Source organism: Kryptolebias marmoratus, linkage group LG1 (genome assembly GCF_001649575.2).
Source record: "Kryptolebias marmoratus isolate JLee-2015 linkage group LG1, ASM164957v2, whole genome shotgun sequence".
Lineage (NCBI taxonomy): Eukaryota > Metazoa > Chordata > Actinopteri > Cyprinodontiformes > Rivulidae > Kryptolebias > Kryptolebias marmoratus.
This window is the reverse complement of record NC_051430.1, coordinates 8,095,013-8,116,889: the sequence shown is the minus strand read 5'-3', so window position 1 is coordinate 8,116,889 and position 21,877 is coordinate 8,095,013. Positions and strand designations below refer to the sequence as shown.

Genomic DNA, 21,877 nt, shown 5'->3' with positions numbered 1-21,877 from the left:
AACCGCCTCCCATTGTCAGCTATGGCCTTTGTGTTACAGGCCAATCCGTCAGAGTGCGAGGAGATCTTAGGTCGACACCTCCCTCAGGTCATTATTGAAGTCCCAGTGACCCGGCAGCCTCTCCACACAGCTATCCACTTTGCTGAGGAGGCCCTTTCCCTCCCTCACAAACAAGAATCAGCAATTAAAAGCTGCACTCGCAACAACAAAGGCAATCTGGGTGATGGAAGGAGGAGGACTGAAAGCCCTCGGAGACTAGCTAACAGGACTAATGTGACCCAGGTTGCTCTCTTCAGGACAACCCTGTCAAGTGATATGAGCCATGAAATATTACACATAGCCACATATAGCGCAGCTGTAAGAGCCATAATGATAGATAGTCTTAGATAAGTGCAGTGCTGCAGTCTGGAATGATTTACCGTGTCCTCTAAGGCTTGTAACAAAAACCTCCTTCATGGGGCTATCTATAGTATTCAATGAGGGAAAAAACAAGTCAAAATGCAATCATGTATTATTTATTTAACAAAATAAGACCTTTTCCTGTTGGTCGGATAGCACAGCCATCATTGTCTTTATTCATCTTTTTTTTTTATTAATTTTTTTTTAATCTTTGCACCATTTGTGTAGGTCACCCAAACTTGCTGATACCTTGTAAGCTTGAAAAAATATTACATCTTTGCATATTTACAAATACAAATAATAGCATTGTTCAAGATAATTCTCAAGGACATGCATTTCTCCAGAGTCTGAGTCAAGGGTAAAAAAAAAAACAGCAGAGAGGAAAGGAGATAAAAAAGATCCCCAAAATAAAGCCTCATAATTCATCTACATCATGGTTCAACCTTTTTATTTTTGGGTGATATGATAGGCATAATGGTGGTATATTCAAATCAATCTTTCTTATTTAGAATACTGGAGACAGTTTACTGGATTAGCTAAAAAAATTTCCCCAGGGTTAAATACCCAGCGCTCAAGTGAAAAATAAATAGTCTTTCATTTCTGGGAGAGAAATTTTAAAAACAAACAAAAAGTAAACATAAAAAAATAATGACTGTCGTAACCATCTCACAAGTTTTCACTTTTAGGCCTCCTGCCATTTTTAATCACTGAAGTCTGCTTTGTTTTCTGTTGCAGGATCTTTGCTTCTGGAGTACCAGTCACAATCCTGAGGCTAACAGGTGGTACTCCTGGCAGACAGGTCAGCAGGCACAATGCCCTTCACTGGTGACAACTTCAGTCTCTCGAACCCATCTTCAGGGTTGCTCTTAAGAGTCCAATCTGATGCCTGCAGTTTGTTGGTGTTTCCACAGCATTTTGTCACTGATATCCCAGGGCGGAGGCTGAGCCGAGTCTTTGACTGTAGAGGGCATAGGGGGAGTAATAGGCTGAGGAGGAGGGAAGGCCTGGCATTGGAAGTCCTGGTGCTCCGGGCAGATGGGATTTGCTGTAAGGGTGGTAGCGGGCCAGGCCCAACCCAGGAGAGCCTCGGAGGGAAAATGAGCTGGGCAGGGCACCTGGGCTACTGGGTGGAGGCAAATGGAGATGGCACGAAGCTGTGGATGACACTGATGAAGGATAGGCTGAAAACAGCTTACTGTCCACCATTCCAGGCAGGGATGTGTGGGTACGTAAGTGGGCTAGTAGCTCCTCTGATGTAGCAAATCGCTTATCGCAGGGACCACTGACAGACACCCAGTTACAGGCATGGGGCAGAGGCTCGTTCGAGACCATGAAGCCATACGTGTAAAGGGGGTGGGACAGGGAGGGTGTGGTGCTGGATGACAACGAGCCAGAGTGCAGAGAGTGGAGGTGGTGTGAGGGGTAGACCAGAGGGAAACCAGTTTTTAGGCTTGAGGGGTCATGAACACATGTGGAGCAATTACCGCCTCCTAGGTGGGGTGCATTGGGGTAACTCAGACAGTAAGGGTCCCGACATAAACCCTGCATCAGAGATGGAGGTGAGGCTCCAGTTAGCGGGCTGGAGCTGGGGTGCTTTCCTGAAAGTCCTAAGCCCAAACTAGATTTGGTAGGATCCAAGCCAGGAACAAATTGTGAAGGATAGCCAGCATAGGCCCCCACAATGGAGCCGTGATAGCCCATGGTAGCAGGGGGCAGGGGGAAGACGGAATGTCCTGGTTTAAAAGGTGAGACCGGTGCAATGTGTCCGGAGCTCAGGCCAGACTGAGAAGAAGATTGTGGGTCAGTCTTGCTCTCTGGCCGTGGGCTGCTGGCTGAGCTGGCATTGCTGGAGTTAGCGCTGGCCCGTACCTGGCTGGAGTTGGCTAACTGAGCCCCATCTCCCCCTGACCTCACTACATCTGAGTCTTTTTTGCCTGCACTGTTGCTGCTGCTGTCTGAGCCGGCCTGTTCTGAAATCCCGGGCTTGTTGTCCATGTGTGGGGCCTGGGAGTGTGACGGGGTTTGCGTAGATGGGGAATGGCTTTGTCTGTGGGACTGGCTCGGTGTGTGCAGGGGAGGAGAGTTGGAGCTTGGCGATCGAGAATTAGAGGAAAAAGACGGACACGAAGCACTTCCTCCACTGGAGCTTCCATTTGGCACCCTGAAAGCGGCTTTATCTGATGACCCCTTTGTCACAAGAACGTCCTTGCGGCAGTCGCCAGATGACTTAGAGTAAGGCTTGAAGCTGGATTTGTCATCCAGGGACTGGTGTTGCTCTCCAGACTTGGATGAGCGGCTGGAGGACTCCTTATCTCCTAGACTGCTGGAGGAGAGGGAGGCCAACTTGGAGGAGGAGGGGGGGTCAGGTTTGCCAATTTGAGAGCAAGTCTGGGCCAGCAGAGCCAAAGGACTTTTCTTTGCATCCAGCTGTGAAAACAGAAGGGATGAAATGGTGAACTCAATTTGCCTTTTATCTTAATCCAGTTTTATAGTTATTATTGGAAAATTACTTAAATTATCCCTAAATTATGAAAAAAGTCCCATCTGTTCTGATCAGTCCCCCACACCTAAACAGAAAGTTGTTAATTACATTTTTTTAAAAACGTTTTTTAATCAGCTTCTTATAAATTCTGCCAACTGTTCCTAAAACATCCCAAAAGGCATATTTGGCAGGACAAAAAAGCATTTACAGAAGCCCACAGACCTAATGTTCTGAGTAAAATTTGAGGGAAAATCACATAGAAAAACGCCAGCTTTGAGAAATGTTTGTTTACTATATATATATAGCTTTCTTTTTTTCCCTTTCCTGATTATTTTCAATACTTACTTCAATGCTGACAGGCGCAGATGTGAGGGGCTGGAGGTACTCCGGGTGTAGCAAGTGGCCGCTGTGCGCAGTCAACATCCTTACGATCCGGATGGGAAGCCTCTTAGCTTGACGCGACGGGTCGGAGGGAGATGAAGTGGACGTGGGTGTGGGATCGGACGCTCTCTTTGCTCCTCTTCGCTGTGGATCGCCGCTGCGCTCCGGGGACTGGCTGCGTAAAAGCGCTTCAGCTCCACCGAGGAGATCTCTCATCTGGATCTGAGCGCGAACGGAGCCGAGGGCGTGTAAGGAGTGGTCACCGCTTTGAGTTTTATTTCTCTGCTCACTTCATGATGATAAATTCGATTTTTAATACAGAGATAGAGAGAGATAATCCAGAATGGCTGCGCGTAAAGCGCGTCCTCCGTGTCGGAATAAAGGTGTTTTACAGAAGACCAAATTGCCAAAATGTCATCCTTCAAAAAAGCGTACTAATTATTCATAAATATTCCTTTATCCAGTGATGGGGAAAGCGCAGAAAACACCAGGAGTAATCGCTGATCACCAAAAATGAGAGACAAGTTGTGGACAAAACCCCGCAGAGGTGAGCGTGAGTGCCAGAGTCCTGCTCGCTGCGTGCTGCTCTTTCTCCCACTGCAGCAGCCTCAGTCCCTCGCTTCCTCCTCGGACTGGAGATGAGGGGAGGGTTTTCAAAGCAGGCAGTCACCATCCAATCACAAGTCTCCGCATTCTTAAACTGGGAAGGGGCGAGAAAGGCAGTGGGGCGGGGTTTTCCTCCAAGCCTCACCCTCTGGTTCAGGCTGTAATGTAGCTGCAAATTTGTGCCAGTGACCTCCATAATCCACATGCAAACTGAACATAAAGTGGTAATAAAATATGGCACAACACCTCCGAGAAGAGTTTAAGGGGGGCGCAGTAGAGGAATTTGATACAACAGTGGGGCAAAATCCAATATTCCTCCCTAGGTGTTTGAAGATTTAATTGCTTGTACAGTTTGCTGTGGACCCACTCTTTGTAAAAAGATGCATGTTAATGAAGTTTCTTAAGAATGAGTGCCAATGCAGCTACTGGCTGAAATTCTAACATAAACTTTCTTTTCTAAACCCCAGTAGGATTTTGGGACTTACTTATGGAATAATCTAAGGTGACAAAACACCAATGTTTTGATGTATGAACGGTATAAGAAGTGTAAAGATCCAAAGAAATATTGAAGCTGTTGCTAATAGCTCATTACACTCACCGTGGTAACTACAAAGCTGTGCCTGTCATTCCCTGATAGCACTCTTGGTAAGATAAGTAGACACAAATGTGGAATAGAAGGTACGCCTCAAATAAACAGTTGTACAGAAAGTAAAGTTATACTGAAAATATTCCTGAACCATAAGTGTCAGAAGTGTCTGTTGCCACTTATGTCAGTTTTTACAGTTTTATGTAAGAGATATGACAAGTTAAAAAGAGGGTTCACTTCCAGTTTTGAAGAGAAAAATCTGAGCTTAGATGCGATTAAAGTTTGGCTGTGTGCACCCTGCATTCTGGGAGGATTAAAGAGAAATCAGTGAATCTTGTAGCAGTGAGACACTTTGGGCAAAAATTGCCTACATTTTGATGTATAAAAGTGAGAAGTTTGTGGTAGTAAAGAGAGTTTCTTTGCAAAACTTTGGAAAGGTTTAGACAGTAACAACATTATTCTGTAAGCTGAACATTCAGTAGAAAAATCTCCAAATCTTTTGAAACTCCAACTGCAATTGTGTAAGTGTAGTAAAACCACTGAATATATAAAAATGTGGTTCAGTCATATAAAGTCCAACTTTCCATGACGGGTTTAAAATTTGAATGATGTTTCTACTGTGAAGAGTGCCTGAGCTACAGAGCTCTAAAGAGGACTGGGTTTTCTCTCTCATACCTTGTTTTTTAAACTTTGTCTATGTTATAAGTCATAGCAAATACCTTGATCAAGCAGCATGTTTTAATGGGTTTTTTTTGCGTTGGTTTTCCAAAGCTGTGGGAGAAGTTGTGAACAGAAAATTATGAAACAATAACTGGCTTACAGTAATAAGGATGCTTCAATGCTTATACTGAACAATGACAGCCTTAATTACCCACTGTTTTTAGAAAATTCAGGTATGTTAATTGTCCTATTGCATTCTCACAGCCAAAATGATACAAGTACGGTGCTTAATTTGAATTTTCCATAATTAGACAAGCTTACATGAATCAAGATTTATGTATTTAGCTTCAGTTTTTGAAATTCAAAGTCATAGTCTATTCAAACATACATTTTAAGCCTTCCTCCGCTTGTAAACAAGCCTAAAAGATAAAAAATCAAATATAGCCTCTTCCTGATTGCCACCATACCAATATCAATAATCAAACTAAATTTTCTATAAACAACCAAACAACCAAAAAAAGTATCTGTGTTTCATGGGGATTTCCCCTGTGCTTAAAAGGCCTGTCCAACTGGTTGGGCCCAAACTTTCAATGTTGTTAAGTAGTTTCTCGAGTACCTTGTTATTGACTAAAGAAAAATACAGTAAGCGATTCTCCTGAGGTTTATTAGTAAAAAGTGACTTTTCAGAGCCTAGGCTGGTCTTATCAGACTGTACAGCCTTAGCTTACTCTGTGATTATAATGGCTGCTGCCATTCATTTGCAGCTGAGTGGAAAAGCAGCATAAGTAGGATGAAGTCACTTCAGCTTCACTCAACAGCATCGCTGTTTGACCTGTCATCATTAGACTTAGTCGTCACTCATCACCCACGCTCTGCCGCTCATGCTTCAACGACCTGCCGGGATCCAAGAGCATGTGAACTCAAACGTGCACGCCGCCGCACTAAAGTGTGGTAAAAGTCTTCCTTTGAATCCGTCTGTTTGTTTAAAGCCTGCTGTCGCCGCCTAAGGCCGAGACCCATAAACAGGTGACGCACAACAACTGTTTTCTCACAGTGAGCTTTTAAGGTGAGGCTGAGATCTTAAAGAGGATTACAAACTTCTTGTCTCCATTGTAGACCTCAGATTAGGTTGGGATTTTTCTGATTGTGCTTTTTGCTTACAGTGCAATCATCCACTTGTTAAAACGGTGAGAGGTTTTAAAGTAAGTGCAGTGTAGGTGGGGTTGAATTGGGACGTGTGTGTGTGTTTGGGGGGGTTAAAAGAGACCAAAGAAGAGGGCAGTGGGAAAAGCCAGACAAAGGCAGCGAGAGAAAGAAACAAGGGAGGGCTGAAACAACAGGGAGCAGCTCCTTTCATGTGTCCCCTTGATGTAGGCTGGTAACAGCTGTTTTGGCGTGTCAATGACTGATGGCTGTTTCCTGTTGTGGATATTTTAAAGGGACAGCTTTTCAGTTTAAGAGCTTTTCTCAGCATGCCCGCGTCCCACCGGCCCTAGAGGAATTTCCATGCCTTTCCGTGGCTGCATCGAAGCTGGAACAGCAGCCAAATAAAACCACCAGGATAAGGCTGGTAGGAGCTGAGGAGGAGCGGACCCCTCATGCCCCTGTGGTCCTGTGATTTACAGAGCTGCTGAGGCCTGTAATGAACGCCATAGTTCTGTGGCAAGGTCTAATTCATCCCTGTGTTGAAAAGCTGCAGATTGCCTGGCTCCAAACTAAATATATAAACCTTGACATTAGGCAGCTGAGTTTTTCAATCCTCGTGTGCTCGTTTGTCTTTGCTCCGTGCCTGGAAGTGCTGAGGTGTTTTGTGACGCACAGGAGGATTAGCATTGTGTAGACGCTCTGTGTGATCGTTTAATGAAGGGCTGACATTGATGTGAGCTCATAAGAGTCTTGTTTCTTTCTCCTTTTTTAACTTTTCAAGTGATTATATTTCAACAGGCCTTCACTGGTGTCAGCCAGACCCTGACAAGGTCTGGCTGCCTGTAGAACCATACAACAAGGAGAAATGATAAAAGCAGCAAAGAGGCAGAGGAGGGAAAATGAGTGTAAATAACTCCTATTTAATTATCTGTGACTGACTTATGGGGTGTGCGGAATGGGAATAGAGGCCTGAGGCTGGGGCTCTGCTCCACCACTGGCATTTGCTCCAGCTGTAATAAAACCAAGGGGAAAAAAGTGGATTAAGACAGTTTCATGGGGTGTAGCAGACATGGCATTTAGACCCAAACACTTAAAAAAAGCCTCACAGGCAACATTCCAGGCAGGACAGAATGTTGAAACAAGGATTTCCTTGAGCTGAAAGGTCCACAAACAATGTCTACACAGTGTACTTAATGCATTCACACTTCCTCATTTGTCTTTCTGCGGTTGCCTCTCCCTCTATCTTTGACATACTAATCCTTTCATGGCTGAGTGTGTGTATTTGTGCACTCAAACGTGAAAATGTAGCCTGTGCTCATAAACATAAACATGCAGACCATACTGTACATGATAGCATCTTAAAAGTGCATGTTTCTGAAGTTCTTGCAGAGAGCACCATCTAACTGACTAGCTGCATGATAAATCTGTGTCAGAGTCAGAGCTGTGGCTGACAGCCTTATCTCTCCGGTTTAGGTGGGAGATTGTCTCTCTTGTCAGCTCATCACGTCTCACAAGTTAACGCTCTTATCCACTCTGCCTACCTGTCGTCTATGTGTCTGCATTATAATGACACTGGGATAATAGGCGCCCACCACCCCCATCCCTCCTCCCTCTTTGCAGATTGGCACTTTTATTTCCGAATCCAACACCTCGCAGAATTCTGCCTTGACGTTTACTTGGTACACCTGAAATGCATTTGCACACAGACATGTAGGCCGCTCACTGGCACAGCCATGCAGCTCCAAGTCCTCGCTACAAGCACAGACAACAAAGCTGCTATTGTCCTCCACAAAGAAGTTATCAACGGCATTGAGAGGAAGGCTGAAGAAGAGACAGAAGGAAGAACAGGCCTGTATCAAACCAGATCAGCCAGCATTGTGTGAAATTTAAGATGACATCAAAATATGTTTTTCTTCTCTTGGTTTGTCTGAACAGCAACACAATCAAGGTATTCATGAGCCAGACCTGTGACAGGTATGGTAAAGTGAACAACAACAGACCAGGCAGAGACTGTGGGAGAAGTTGTGAACTGAAAAGACTCAGTTTAGAGGCCACACAGAGACTGTTTTAGGAGCCCCCAAATCTTGAAAGAGTAGAGCAAAAATCTCTTTTTTTTTACATCAAATAATTTAAGGTGGGTAACCTGACAGTGCAGTGGCTAGCACTGTTGCTTCACAGCACGAAGGGTGGAGTTTACATGTTCTCCCCGTACACTCATGGGTTTCTCCGGGTACTCTGGTTTCCTCCCACAGACCACAAACATGAGTGTTAGGTTAATTGGTAATTCTAAAATTGTCCCTAGGGGTGAGTGAGAGGGTGAATGGTTGGTTGTCTCTATGTGTCCCTGTGATGGACTGGAGACCTGTCCAGGGAGTCCCCTGCCTCTAACACGGTGACTGCTGGAGAGAGACACCAGCTGCCCCTGTGACCTAGAGAGACAAGAGCAGATAAAGAAAATGGATGGATGGGATAATCTAGGCCCCAAAACATGCCTTTTTAAAAACATTTTCTGTCAACAAATAAAAAATCAAACACTGCAGAAAGACACGTACAATATGTATCAAATATACATTTAAAATGTGGAAAAATTGAAATAGTTTTAAAAGACCAACAGTTGTGTATAAATAATTTAGCCTAATATGCTTTGAACATTGTGAGGAAAACCCTTTTCTCCCCTGGTGAATTGCACCTAAAAAGGGTCCATTATGTCCATGAAATTGGACTGACTCCCAGTCAACACTGTCTTGCACTTTGTGGTTTTGTAGTTTAATGTGACACAAAGTAAAAATTCCACATTGTCAGACAACAAAAATGGGCTCAGGTTTTGCTCTTATATTTTCCATCCTTGTCATTTCTTTCTTGTTGTGTTTACAGTTTATGCACACGCTTCACACAGCTTTGTTTCCTGATTCTGGTATATTTTTGTGGCAGCATTACAGCACCACATGGCATAGTTACTACAGTAATTTGGGTCATTTTCTGCATTTTGTGTAGATGGAAACGTTTCTAGAAACTATGTCATGTTTACAAGAATATTTAGAAACAACAATCGAAAAGGATTGTTTCGGTAAAACAGCGTTTTCATTTGAACATGCCTTAGAGATAGGATTGTTTCCTTCACCATCCAACCTTTGATTGGAGAGTGGTTGTTGGGAACATTCATTTCATCTCATCCTCATTTTTTAAATCATTACCCATTATGAAAAAAAATAATGTTATTCTAACCGTTCAAATGTATCAACACTGGTCCAAGTAGGAGAATATGTTGTTGGAATATGTGACCTGGCAGACCCAACTAAAAGTTTCTGTCAAACGTAAGTGGGGATGATGATGAAAGGCGGGAGGGCGGGGCTCAGCAGTAAATGTCAATCATCCAAAACCGCAGTGAAGGCGAGTCATGTAATCAGCCATGGCTTTGATTTGACAAGGAGTGGCATTTCTCAGCTACACTGTATGAATGAGAAAGTAAATCAGTTCCTCCAAGATTTACCACATCAAACGAACGGTGATTGAAGCGGTCCGCCCACGTCAATAATCTCAATGCATTGTGTGTACCAACTCTGGGTCACAGCAAGGGTAGAAAAGAAACTGCAACCAACATAGCTAAACACAAAGAACATGACAAATTCAACCTAAAAGTTTATCCTTCCTTGTAGGCTTGGGGGACGTCATCATGAGTGGTGAGTTTTTCAAACTATCTGGCTTTTTTCAGTTGACCTAAATGTGGTCGAGCAGAAGTAAGGATTTACTTTACAGGGTTTTGTTTAGGAAAAAGTACGAGCTTGGTAGTAATGAAAAAAATATTCCAGATACAGACCTGGTGAGGCCAAAATGTTTTTTTCTACTGGGTCCTTGTGGTGACAAAGCACCATGCTTGTTCCTGGCAGTAATTCACAAGCTCAGATGAATACATGAATGTGAAGCAGTGCCATATATCAGCCCACTTTCCTCCTCCAAAGTGAGCTGGGCAAAGTCACACGCAGTCTGTGTTGAGTGTCCGTGTATTCCTGCTTCGAACTGTGTATGGAGGGCCATGGGCCAGGCTGACACTTATGAAATATTTCCCTTGCTGACCTTAGCTACTGCCTCAGCTGCAGAGATTAATCCTCTGTCAGCAGAGCACATAAGCACAGCACGCACACACATATTCACAGACACATCTTCTTGGCGACCATAGGAAACAAAGCAGCAGCAACAACTTTGTTTCCTAACAGTAATTATTACAGCTTCTGTTGATTTATTTCAGCCACACTTGATAGTGTGCCAGCAACAGAGGAGGGATGAGAGTTAGGAAGAATGCATTGCAGGTTTTAAACAACAATCATATGGCCAATTTTGCAAACTTGAACAACTGAGTATGAGCATAAATATGCTGCAAACGTGAGGAGGTTTTTTCTCAAAAAGTGGTATACCTCCAGTAACTACAGCAAGTAAGTGGTGAAAGTAAGATATAAATGGGTTGGGTGATAATAAAATAAGAAGGCTAGGACATATGTAGAAAAGCACATGTTTTGCACAATTAGTCTAAACTGAAAAAAAAGAAACAAATGATCAGAACAAACATGAGACAGTCACAGTTCTTGAAATGTTCAATGTTGATGTTACAGAAGCCCAAAAGGGTGGTCTTTGAAAAACCTCAGTTAGTTTAATTTTTACCGGACCGATGAGCTAACAGCAAATCCACGTGGGGCCAAGACCAAAGTGGGTGGCTATTTCCCAGATATTAAAGAAACATAGCATACTAAAACATATTTCCCAAATGTCATCATCTGTGAAATGTAGATATGAAATAAAAAAGTAAATGTAAATCACTATATTTTTATTCATCCCTGTGTCAGTTTTGTAAGCCTGAGTGTGGACTGGTTTGGTGTCCCAGCTCCAGGATGTTGGTCAGGTCTCTGTCCAGCCCAGTCCTTTATTTTCAGCCCGGCATTTGACTTGGCTGAATGTAGTCTATTGTAAAAGGATATTTGGGTACCAGGAATAAGAGCAAGCTGCTCTTGCACTTCCTGCCAGAGTGTTGCACTATAGCAGTAGACAATAAATTACTTAAGGCAATGTACAACAACAGGGTGTGTGTGTGTGTGTGGGGTGCATGGGGTGTGTAGAGTGTGGGCGGAGTTGGGGGGTGGGGGGAGAAGAAGAGGTGAAAGATTAAGTGCAGTTTTCTTTTTGGTCCATGGTGATGAATAGGTTTTTGAACAAGGCAGAAAATACATCATATCACCTTTAATGGGTACACATTTCTGCAGTCGTAACTCAGTGTTTATAAAAAAGTGGGGAGGGTGATATACGACATCATATATTCCTCCCAGCGACACTTTTACGAGCCCCCTCCCAGCAGTATAAAGGCATTGATTTCTATTTCAAAGCTCGACGTCAGAGTCAGAGAGAGTTGAGTACATCCAGCTGCCAGCAACTTAAACGAGTTGTGTGCCCAAAATATTGCTGGTTTCTGTTGAGTAAAGCTCTCTGCATTACGTGGTTCACATATAGGTTTTCTCTGTGGAAAAAATCTGCCTGCATCCTTTGTAAATTTCATATATAATGAGATTGTTAGCCTCATAGTATGACGTTTTGTCATGCAAAAACAAAAGCCTAGAGTGCCTTGAAGGAATGCATATTGCTCGCTTGCATGAAGCAAGTGTTTTAGAGTATTATCATTTTATAAGAGATAGAGTTCTTACATGCAGTCTCATGGAAGATTGTGTAAAATGTGTTAGCTTTCAAAGTATGTGCTAAGGATGACTTCTACCAAATCAAATCTTAATACTTGTAAAACTGACTGAGTTATAGCCTTTGTTGTGTTTACAAAGGTCTGTTGGTTGTGGCAGCCATCTTGAGTTGGGTTGACTCCAAAACTGAACTAGTTTTAGTTGTACACCCAATAACCTGACAGTTTCATTGAAGTCCATCTTGTAATTCACAAGATATTTTGAGATCAGAGAGGCACAGGTGAGTCCAACAGTTAAAGGCACAGTTTTTAAAACAGATGTTAGCACTTGTAGTATAAGTTTGTAATGACTCAGTTACTACTGCACCAATTTTTAGCTCAATAAATGTAACATTGACTGAGTTACTGCCATATTCTTTTTTTTAACTTGCTTAGGTGTGGCGGCCAATTTGAACGAAGTTGACTTTGAAATGCAATCGGTTTTAGACGTCCATCCAATGATTTCTTTCTAAGAATTTCCTTTAAAATCCATCCAGTGGCTCATCAGATATTTTGCTAAGAAGCAAACACTCCGACACAACTTGGACATAATTTGTTTCAAATGCTGCTTCTTGTTATCACAGAAAGTGACCCATTTTGCTTTCAGAGTCATGTTTTCAGTATGATTTTAGATTAATTTTAGTGGTTCTCTATCAGGTCTAGGAACTTTTCCTTTACTCTTATTACTGTTGTACATTTTTCTGCTGTTTTTCTATCTAGCAGTGCTGCAGTTTTACTGGCAATGTTGTCACTGCAGAAATAATTCTTTAATTTCACAGATCAACAAAAGCCTGTGTCAACATTTTAAAAGCAACAATATTTATTGTTATTGTAAAAACAAGCCTTCAAATATGGAGGAATGAACCCGCAGGGATGTGGACCCTTCATGTGATGAAGGAATTCGGACTGTGCCTGGTGTTTTACTGGCTGTTTCGATGTTGTGTTTGTATCTGCAGTTGTGTGAGTTTACAAACTGGGCCAGCTTTAAGGTGAGACTCTTGGTGAAATTTTGTCTTTAGAATGGCTCAGTACCAACTACTTGTGTCTGAACTGCAAAGTAAAAAGTGTTTTTGACAAGAAATTGCTAGTTTGATGATTAGGGCTAAGTATTACCTCTGTTTGCTACAGTATGTGTCTAATTAACAGTCAATGTTTGCTCTAATTGATCAAAATGATGTGCTTCAGTTGTCGTTGACTTTAAATTGTGTACAAGATGCAAACACAAACCTCATCATTTCAATTATTACCACGCCTACTACGCAGATTGAACTTTTTGAAGACTAGAGTAAAAAAGAGTCACTTGTGTTCGAGAACAGGGTAGAGACATGGTTGCAGTGACAGGCTGCTGACTGGGCTCACAGCTTAAGCAGATTTCTTGTCAGTGTGTAGTTTCCAAATATAAATTTATGGTGTTAAAGTGAGCCGCTATTTAAACCAAATCCAAGGTTGGTCATTTCAGCAGACCTGCAAGGAATAATTATTCTCTTGACAGACCACCTCTGCCTCAGTAAAGGGAAACACCTCCTTCTTTGCCTTATTTTGGCTGCTCCATTTAAGGATCACCACAACAGATCACCTGCCTCCATCTCACCCTCTCCCAGCCTCCTCCTCTATCACACCAACCCTCTGCATATCCTCCTTCACTACATCCTTGAACCTTCTTCATCTCTGCCACCTTGCCCTCCTGTCTGTCATTTACACACATGGGTTCTGTTTTGCTTCTATTCACTTTCATTCTCTTCTCCAGACTATTCCACCTGCTCCCTACTCTCCCTACAGATCATAATGTTATCTGATAACATTGTAGTCCACCAGGACTTCTGCTTGCCTGTCAACCTGTGTATTATTGCTGCAAACAAGGAGTTAAAAGCTGATCCCTAAAGTAATCAGTAAAGGGAAACATCAAACACAGGAAATACTGGAACAAAGTTGTTGTTGTCCTGATCTGCAGGTCATTATAGGCTTGTAGCATATTTTGACTGTCAATTTATTATCTCCAACAGCCGACAAGACAGTTTTAAATCAGACACATTTGAACTGTTAGAGTTGGTTCAGCTGACAGAAAATAAAACTTTTGAACATTTAAGTTGGTAAATGTAGATCCAAACTGCTCAGTCACGTGGCTCCAGGCAATTTTTTTATTTATTTTTTTTACAAATCTTTAACAAATAATAATGAAATGCTAAATTATTTTGTTCTTGTTAGTAAACATCGGATTGCCTGAATATTTAGTCAATAGATGGGACATTTGCTCAGAGATAAAATCAAACAACTTTTTTTTACTTTAACCTAGCCAGTGAGAGCGCTTCAGCTCCCACACATAAACGCAGATGCTGGCATACATTTGACCCTTTTGGAATCAGATCGGTTGTAGCGAGGCCTTTTTGTCCCTCCCAATGTTGCCCAAAAGGATGTTAACAATTTATGTATTGAAGTAATAAGTACTATTTTGGACATTCTTTAACCACAGGATCCCAGTGTGGCTCTGCCTAAATGTGATATTGGGTGTAAGGAATGAACACGTCTAAGTGCTGGATTTAATACTAAGCATAACCAGATGATTTATTTTCTGCCTTTAACCAGGTCTTTTATTTTCTAATTCTGAACAAGAAACTCATTTCCTGCAGCTAATGTCTAAAACTACCGTACCTTGTATCTAAAGATGTAACAAAATAAAAAGTTAATTATTTATTCCTTAAAATCAACTTAATGTCACTTTGTGTGCTTCAATAAATGTCTTTAATGTTTTTAACACCCCCCACTGTGAAATAGGACACATTATGAGCGTGTGTGGTCACTTTTAGGTGGCCTCATATTATAAAAGTGTGAGTGTATGTACATGGACACGCCTGGAAAAAAGATGTATCACAGCTTATTGCACAAAATGTACTTAAAAACAGTGTTTTTGTTCTTTCTTAAACACAAACAGAAATCCATCATGTCTGGAAATTATTTCAAGAACATTTATTTCAAAGCTCCTCCATTGTACAACAGAAACAAAACTTTACTTTATGTTGGCATTAGCAAAATATCTCATTAACCAGAGAACAGATTTTAATGAAACTCTCAAAAAATAATCACCAATTGAACATCTACAGCTTATTACCTTTTTGGAGTCAATTCCATTTTAGATAGCTGCCACAGCTTGTTGAGCTGAACAAACCAAAAATGGCTACGCTCAAAATTTTACAGATAATGAGCTAAATATTGGTGTGGTAGTAGTTCATCTCCAACACATAATTTGTGCCATAACTGATGGCGTGAGACCTGTTTTCAAAACTTTGCCAAAACTACTGGAGTCAACTGTGTCTCTCTGTTAGCAAAATATCTCATGAACCACTAGGTGGAATTTAATGAAACTCTCAGAAAATAATCATTGGATGTACAGTTGAAACTACATGTTTACATACACTGCATAAAAAGACAAAAGCATTTTATTTTTTCACAACCTGACATTAAATCAGACTAAACCTTTCCCGTTTTAGGTCAGTTAGGATTCCCCAAATTATTTCTATTTGCTAAATGCCCAGATAATGAGAGAGGGATTTTTTTAAATAGAATTTTTATCACATTCTTCAAACTCCAAAGTTTACCTACACTAAGATTACTGTGTCTTTTAACAGTTTAAGAAGGACCAAATGATGATATCATGGCTATAGAAGCTTCTAATTGATTAGTTGATAACATTTGAGCAAACTGGATGCATTTTAAGTTATCTTTGGGTACATTTTCCATTTCATGTTTGAAGTTTCATCTGTTCAAACATTTATACTTAAGTATAAACTCCATGGGAATGTCCTACTATCATACTGATCAGGAAAGAGACAGGTTCTGTGTTCTAAAGTTGAAATGTTTTCCCATGATGACCATTATTACATTTGGAGGACAAAGGGGGATTCTTGCAAGCCTGAGAACACCATCCCAACTGTGAAGTATGGGGGTGGCAGCATCTTGTTGTGGGGAAGTTTTGTTCCAGAAAGGACAAAATAGATGGCATCATTAGAAAGGAACATTATGTGGACATCTCAAGACATCAGCCAGGAAGTTAAAGCTTGGACACAAATTGGTCTTCAAATGGACAAAGACCCTCAGCATGTCGCCAGGTTAGTTACATAATGGCTGAAGGACAACAAAGTCAATGTTTTTGAGTGACCAACATAAAGACCTTGTCTCAGTCCCATAGAAAATTAGTGGGCTAAACTAAAAGGTGTGTGAGCAAGGCAGCCTATGAACCTGACTCAGACCATGAGAAAAAATATGGTTCTGTCTTTTTTTACAATGTATGTGACAAGGCGAGGCTTGGCAGAACTCAGACTCACAATCACACAACAAAGTTTTAAGGATTTTATTGCCAGTAAGCTGGAAGCAGGCTCAAAGTCTTTGATCGTCTCACTCACGTGATCGACTAGTGTCGGGACCGGAACTGGTAAGTCCACTCTAGCTTGGTTTTGTTATACAGACCGGCTGGTCTGAAAGGGGCTGAGACGAGAGAGAAGATCCAGGTCCAGGCGTGAGGTCGTTACCGGTAGGCCAGAGTTCCGAAGCCAAAACCAGACAGGGAGAATCCAAAGGGCGAGGTCCAGGTGAGTGAAGCAAGGTCGGTAATGGGAGATCAGAATCCAGAGCAGTATCAGGCAAGGAGCAGGCAGGAGACGATGGTCAGGAAACAGGCAAGGGTCGAGATCAGACATGAACATGAGAAGTACGCTGGACATTTACTGGCGGTTAGGCTTTCAATAATCTGGCACTGTGTACTGGGAGCTGTGGGTATATATGGGGACAGGAACAGGTGAAACAGATGAAGCTGATTGCGTGGGCATGGTAACATGGGTGTGGCTTGGACTGTGGGACTGTGGAGAGTTAAGTGACTGTGGCAGGAGGTGTGGCAGGAACAGATGGAGCTGTGACAGTATGTGAACATCTGATCTCAACTGTACATTCACAACTGATGAACTTTTGAAGTCACTCCAGTTGAACATGGCAACCACAGCTAATTGACTCTAGCAAACACAAACATGGCTTTAACTCAGTCAAACTTACAGACATTGAAGTAAAATTTAGTGTGGTAGTAGCTGAGAGTCATTCACAAAATATATTCCTCCATACATTGTGCAGGATCATTGCTAAAAACGTTTAGCAATGACTGTTAGAGTCAACGCTGTTTGTATGTTACAAAAAAATGCAATGAATCATATTTTAGTAAAACCCTCAAAAATGACTATTAGCTGTACATCTGAAACTCATATTTGGAGTTTGCCACAGCTAATTAACCTTGGCACAAAAACACAAAAATGGCTGTAACTCAGTTTTACAGATATTGAGCTAAATACAGTGAGGTAGTAGCTTAGAGTCATCCTCAACACATGCTCTGACTGCTATTACATCTTGTGAGAGCTCACATTATCACAAGATCATGCATAACATAGTTTTACAAGATTTGACTATAATGCTGTCTTAACATAAAATAAGAATTTATTTTAAAATTCAACTAAGAAAGTTAGCGAGTGATATGCATTCCTTCAAGGAATTCTAGGTCTTTAATATTAATTCTGTTAAGGTTAAGAATGCACAGGTATGAGTCTCAGCAAACACAGAAAACACAAGTTTTTCTTTCGTGCCCATGAGCAAAGGAACACAGTCCTTCACTGTCTTTGGCTCTTTTTCTCAGGCCTTCAAATGATGCCATTTTTCCAAAGCCTTAAAGACTCACAAGGTGTCCTTTATCATCAGTCCTCTGACGCACCAGCTATAGCAGTATTAGGGAGGGAAAGAAAAAGTCCAGCCTCACTGGGTGAGTTGTCCTATTAACAAATGACAAAGTCTCAGTGAGGTGACTGGTCGAGAGCCAGGATGGAGTAACAGAGTAACTGAATCACATGACGTTTCTTTTCTTCACATTTTCTCACTAGTTTCTACTGTCTAGGCAGAAGGAGGTTCTGTACTGTGGTGCTGTTGACTGTAAGAAACAATTACAAGTTAGTAAAATTGCAAAACAATTATACAGAAGTGAAATAAGAGCTTTAAACTAAGGTCATCCTTTCTTGAGCAATGACAGAGTAGGAGCTGTTTTGATCAAACCTTAAAAATAATATTCAGAACAATCTCATGTGATATCACAAGACCTTCTGCTCAGGGCATGTACTGTAAGTGACTCTCAGCACATTAATTAGCACCAGATTAAATTTTAGCTCAACAACTGACCAAGTTGTACCCATTTTGTCTAGTTGGAGGCCAATGTGAATTGGATTGACTCTAAAGATAATGAGTTGTAGATATACACCCAGTGATTACTGTCTGAAAGTTTGTATCATGGTTCATAAGATATTTTGCCTGAACACACACATAGACACAAGTGAAACAATTTATTGCTTGCCTTCATCTTTCGGTGGCAGGCGAACATCAAGTCTTTTGAAAAGATACAAGAAAGATGATTAAAAGAGATGATCTGTCATGTTAAAGTTATGTTTCCTGTTGATCAATATAAAAGTAAATATCTCAAAAATTCAGATCTGATCTTAGTCTAAGGGGTACCCATGTGCTTTCTGAAGTGATGTTCAGACAAATGGTTATTAATAGGCTTTACCTTATCAGCTGTGACATCAGTCACACAGCACAGAGTATTAAAAAAGGCAAAACTCTTCATCCAAGCTGGGCTAATGGCTAACCAAATGAGGGTTCTTTCCCAAAAATGTCATACTGATGTGAAAGAATGCTACATTAGCCAATATTAAACCTCCACACTTTTACACAACACTGACTGTTAAGTTTTTTGTTGTTATAAGGAACTAATTATTGATAACTGTTTGACACACAGAACATCACTTCAACAATGACCAAACTATGGTCATTGTGTATGTCTTAATATTGTAAAGTGTCCTTGAGTGTCTTGAAAGGCACTACAAATAAAATGCATTATTATTATTATTATTATTATTAATAATAATGACCAAACTATCCCTTTAAGGTTTTCTGAACTGTACGGTCTATTGTTTAAACCTCTCACTGTGTTTCCAGTGATGCTGTACCAACATTTTTTAGGGTTGCCAGGTTTGCTTTTAAACTCCTTCCTACTCTTCTCATTTCTTTACATCAGTGGGCACAACACCTCTGCATCCCTTCTTTTTTTTACAAGCTCCTTTCTCTGAGGGCATCATCTATATTTTTATTACAAGAAAACATGTTTATCTTTTATAATGTCACTAAAAGGAGGTTATTTTACAAAGAGCCCCTGGGGGAACAGGGCAAAGCCACTACACCCTGAAGATGATCTTTCAGGATCACTTTGCTTTGTATGAGGGGGTGAATAACAGATCAGCAGGATTTTCCTCTACAGATGAGGATTTAACATCATGGGGTAAATATTCTTAATGATGAAGAGCAGTTTAATTTCTCTCTTGTGTTTTTCTGTCTCTGGATCATCCCTCAGGCCAACTCATTACTGTAGGCAGAGGTTACAGGAGTAAATCATTGCTTTAATTCCTCACTTTCTCACTGCAGCATTTTCTTTTTTTTTTGTTTTACCAGCATTGCTTCAAGGCGCAGCTTTCTTTGATGAGCCAGCCATTCCAACTTGTCCTGACATTTGCCGTGAGACTGACAACAGTAAATTACAGTTGCCCATGATCAGTTGTTATGTAGGCATGCCACAAAACATCTCTGTCATTTTTAATTGGAAAAATTGACTCGTAGCAGGTAAATTATAGGGGTCAGTTCTCACGCTGTCAGAGCTGTCATTGCTTGTTTGCGGTTGTATGACAGTTTTTTACAGAAGCCTCTCTACTGTTTTCGGTGTCAGTTTATTACCCTCATAAACAAGTCACTAAATCTTTTGTGTAGACACATATTAATCTTTCTTCTGTTGACACACTGTGATCTCTGTCATCTCTCAGGTGAAACTGCTAGTTGTTGGAAAAAGTCCTAAGGGTTCAACAGATGGTTTCACTCAAAAACATCATCTGAAATGCAAGTTTTTAAACAATTTCTGGTTGTTTATGTGTCCTTTCTGTTTATTATGTCCTGCTCACAAAAAGGCAGGTAATAATGATTTTGCACGTGTCTCTGTGTCTGTATGTTACCAAAATATCTCATGAATGACTGCACGACTTTTAATGAAACTTACAGAAAGTAATCATCGGGTGTGCATATACACTAATTAACTAAATAACTATAACTATATGTATTACTAGTTAAGTTCTGGAGTCAGCCTGATTCAAGATAGCAGCCAACTGACCTTCAAACACACAAAAAAGGTTATGATTAAGTCAGTTTAACAGACACTGAACTACATTGTGATGTGGTGGTAGCTGAGACTGATCCTTAACACATATTCTGAGTGCTAACAGATTGCGCAAGATTTTTGTTTAACATTTTCCCATTAACTATTTGGAGTCAACTTTGTTGGCCTGTTTGCAAAATATTTCATGAACCACAGGACTGATTTTATTGAAATAATCATTGGATGTACCTCTACGGCTGAATAACAATTGGAGCCAATTCCATTCAAGAAGGCTGTGATAGACAACTGACCTTAGAAAACACAAAAATGACTATAATTTAGTCAGTTTTAGAGATATTGTGTTCAAATTTGGTGTGGTAGTAGCTGAGAGTTAATCACAACAATTCAGTGGGCTTGCTCTGTATCTTCATCTGTTTAATATAAACAGGGATGAGGATCATAAATGTGACCAATAGCACATAAAAACATTTGCACAACTTCTTCTCACTGAAGACAAAAAGAAGTGAGTTTATTATGATTTATCTGTGCTACAATTATAGTTTCCTTCATTCTTCTGTGTGATCTGTCATGGCTTGTGTTGACTGGCAGATATTTATCAGTAAACACCGTGGCTGTCTGTACTGTAAATGCTGTGAGACAAAATAAGAAGAAGAGGGTTTAGTGATAAAACTGAGAAGGGATTAGACGTCATTTGGCGAGCCTTGGTGATTTGCTATCAGAATGGATTTTGTGGTTAAAAGCAATGACAGGAATGGAAATAAGATGGAAAAGGATGAAGGATACGACGAACGAGTGCTGCTTGTTGGGGAATGTGGGGTAAGATGGGAGAAGAGGGCGGGGGGGATGTCATACATGGGAGATGTTGTTTCCTGTCTAATTTCTTACCCTGTTCCCTCCCTTCCAGACATCCCCCTCCATCCAACGAGCTGAGTGTCAGTCACATTTTGAACTTGCCAAGCAAACATGGTGGAATGACTAGAGCTGTCAGTCAAATTAATGTGGTGTTTGCCACCGGAGAAAAACAAGGAAAGAAAGAAAGGAGAGTTGCAACAGTGAAAAATGCATACAGATTCTCAGCATTCATGTCTGACAATAGAAATAACTTTGAGAGAAAATGCAAGGCTACATGAGCCTCTCTACAACTAAAATATACCATTTGGAACCTGTATTTCTTACCTCAACAAAAAAAAGAATTAAAAATCTGAGCTAGTTGTGAGTTCTGGAAAAAAAACAAGCTGTAAACATCTAGCTAGATATGGAGTTAAAGTATGCTGTTCAGGTTATTTTCTTGGATTTAGCCTCTAATAAGAAAAGGGACAATTGACATTTTGCCTGACATTTGCAGCAAACTGCACTGCTGTAGCTGCAAATATTTTATTGGCTCCAACTCTGATTGACAGTGACAGAAACTTTTCACACAGACGTGCCTATTTTTTGCTGAGCATGCTGTGCTTAGGACTGCAAAAATTAGTCCTAATGTGTTTGCCTCACTCCTCAACTCTGAGCCAAAACAAAACAAACAACAAACAAAGAAAAAATAGAAAGGTATCAGTAGGTTGTTTTGTACAGAGCAGCAGCACATGAGAGGAAAAGCCAGCTATCAGTTTTAAATTCTGTCAATGTGAACGTTTTTAACACTGATCATGTTCTCTTTCACATCTAATGTAA

At 40.9% G+C, this 21,877-nt stretch overlaps 1 protein-coding gene across 1 annotated transcript; it reads right to left on the bottom strand.

Annotated features, from left to right (window-relative positions):
* Window positions 1-499: 499 nt before the first annotated feature.
* On the bottom strand, window positions 500-3,889 carry znf703 (zinc finger protein 703). The gene is made up of 2 exons (XM_017414493.3): window positions 3,227-3,889; window positions 500-2,826 (listed from the first exon to the last, which is right to left on the bottom strand). Exons 1-2 carry the CDS (start codon window positions 3,476-3,478, stop codon window positions 1,318-1,320), a joined length of 1,761 nt encoding a protein of 586 aa, XP_017269982.1. The 5' UTR covers window positions 3,479-3,889; the 3' UTR covers window positions 500-1,317.
* Window positions 3,890-21,877: the final 17,988 nt, after the last annotated feature.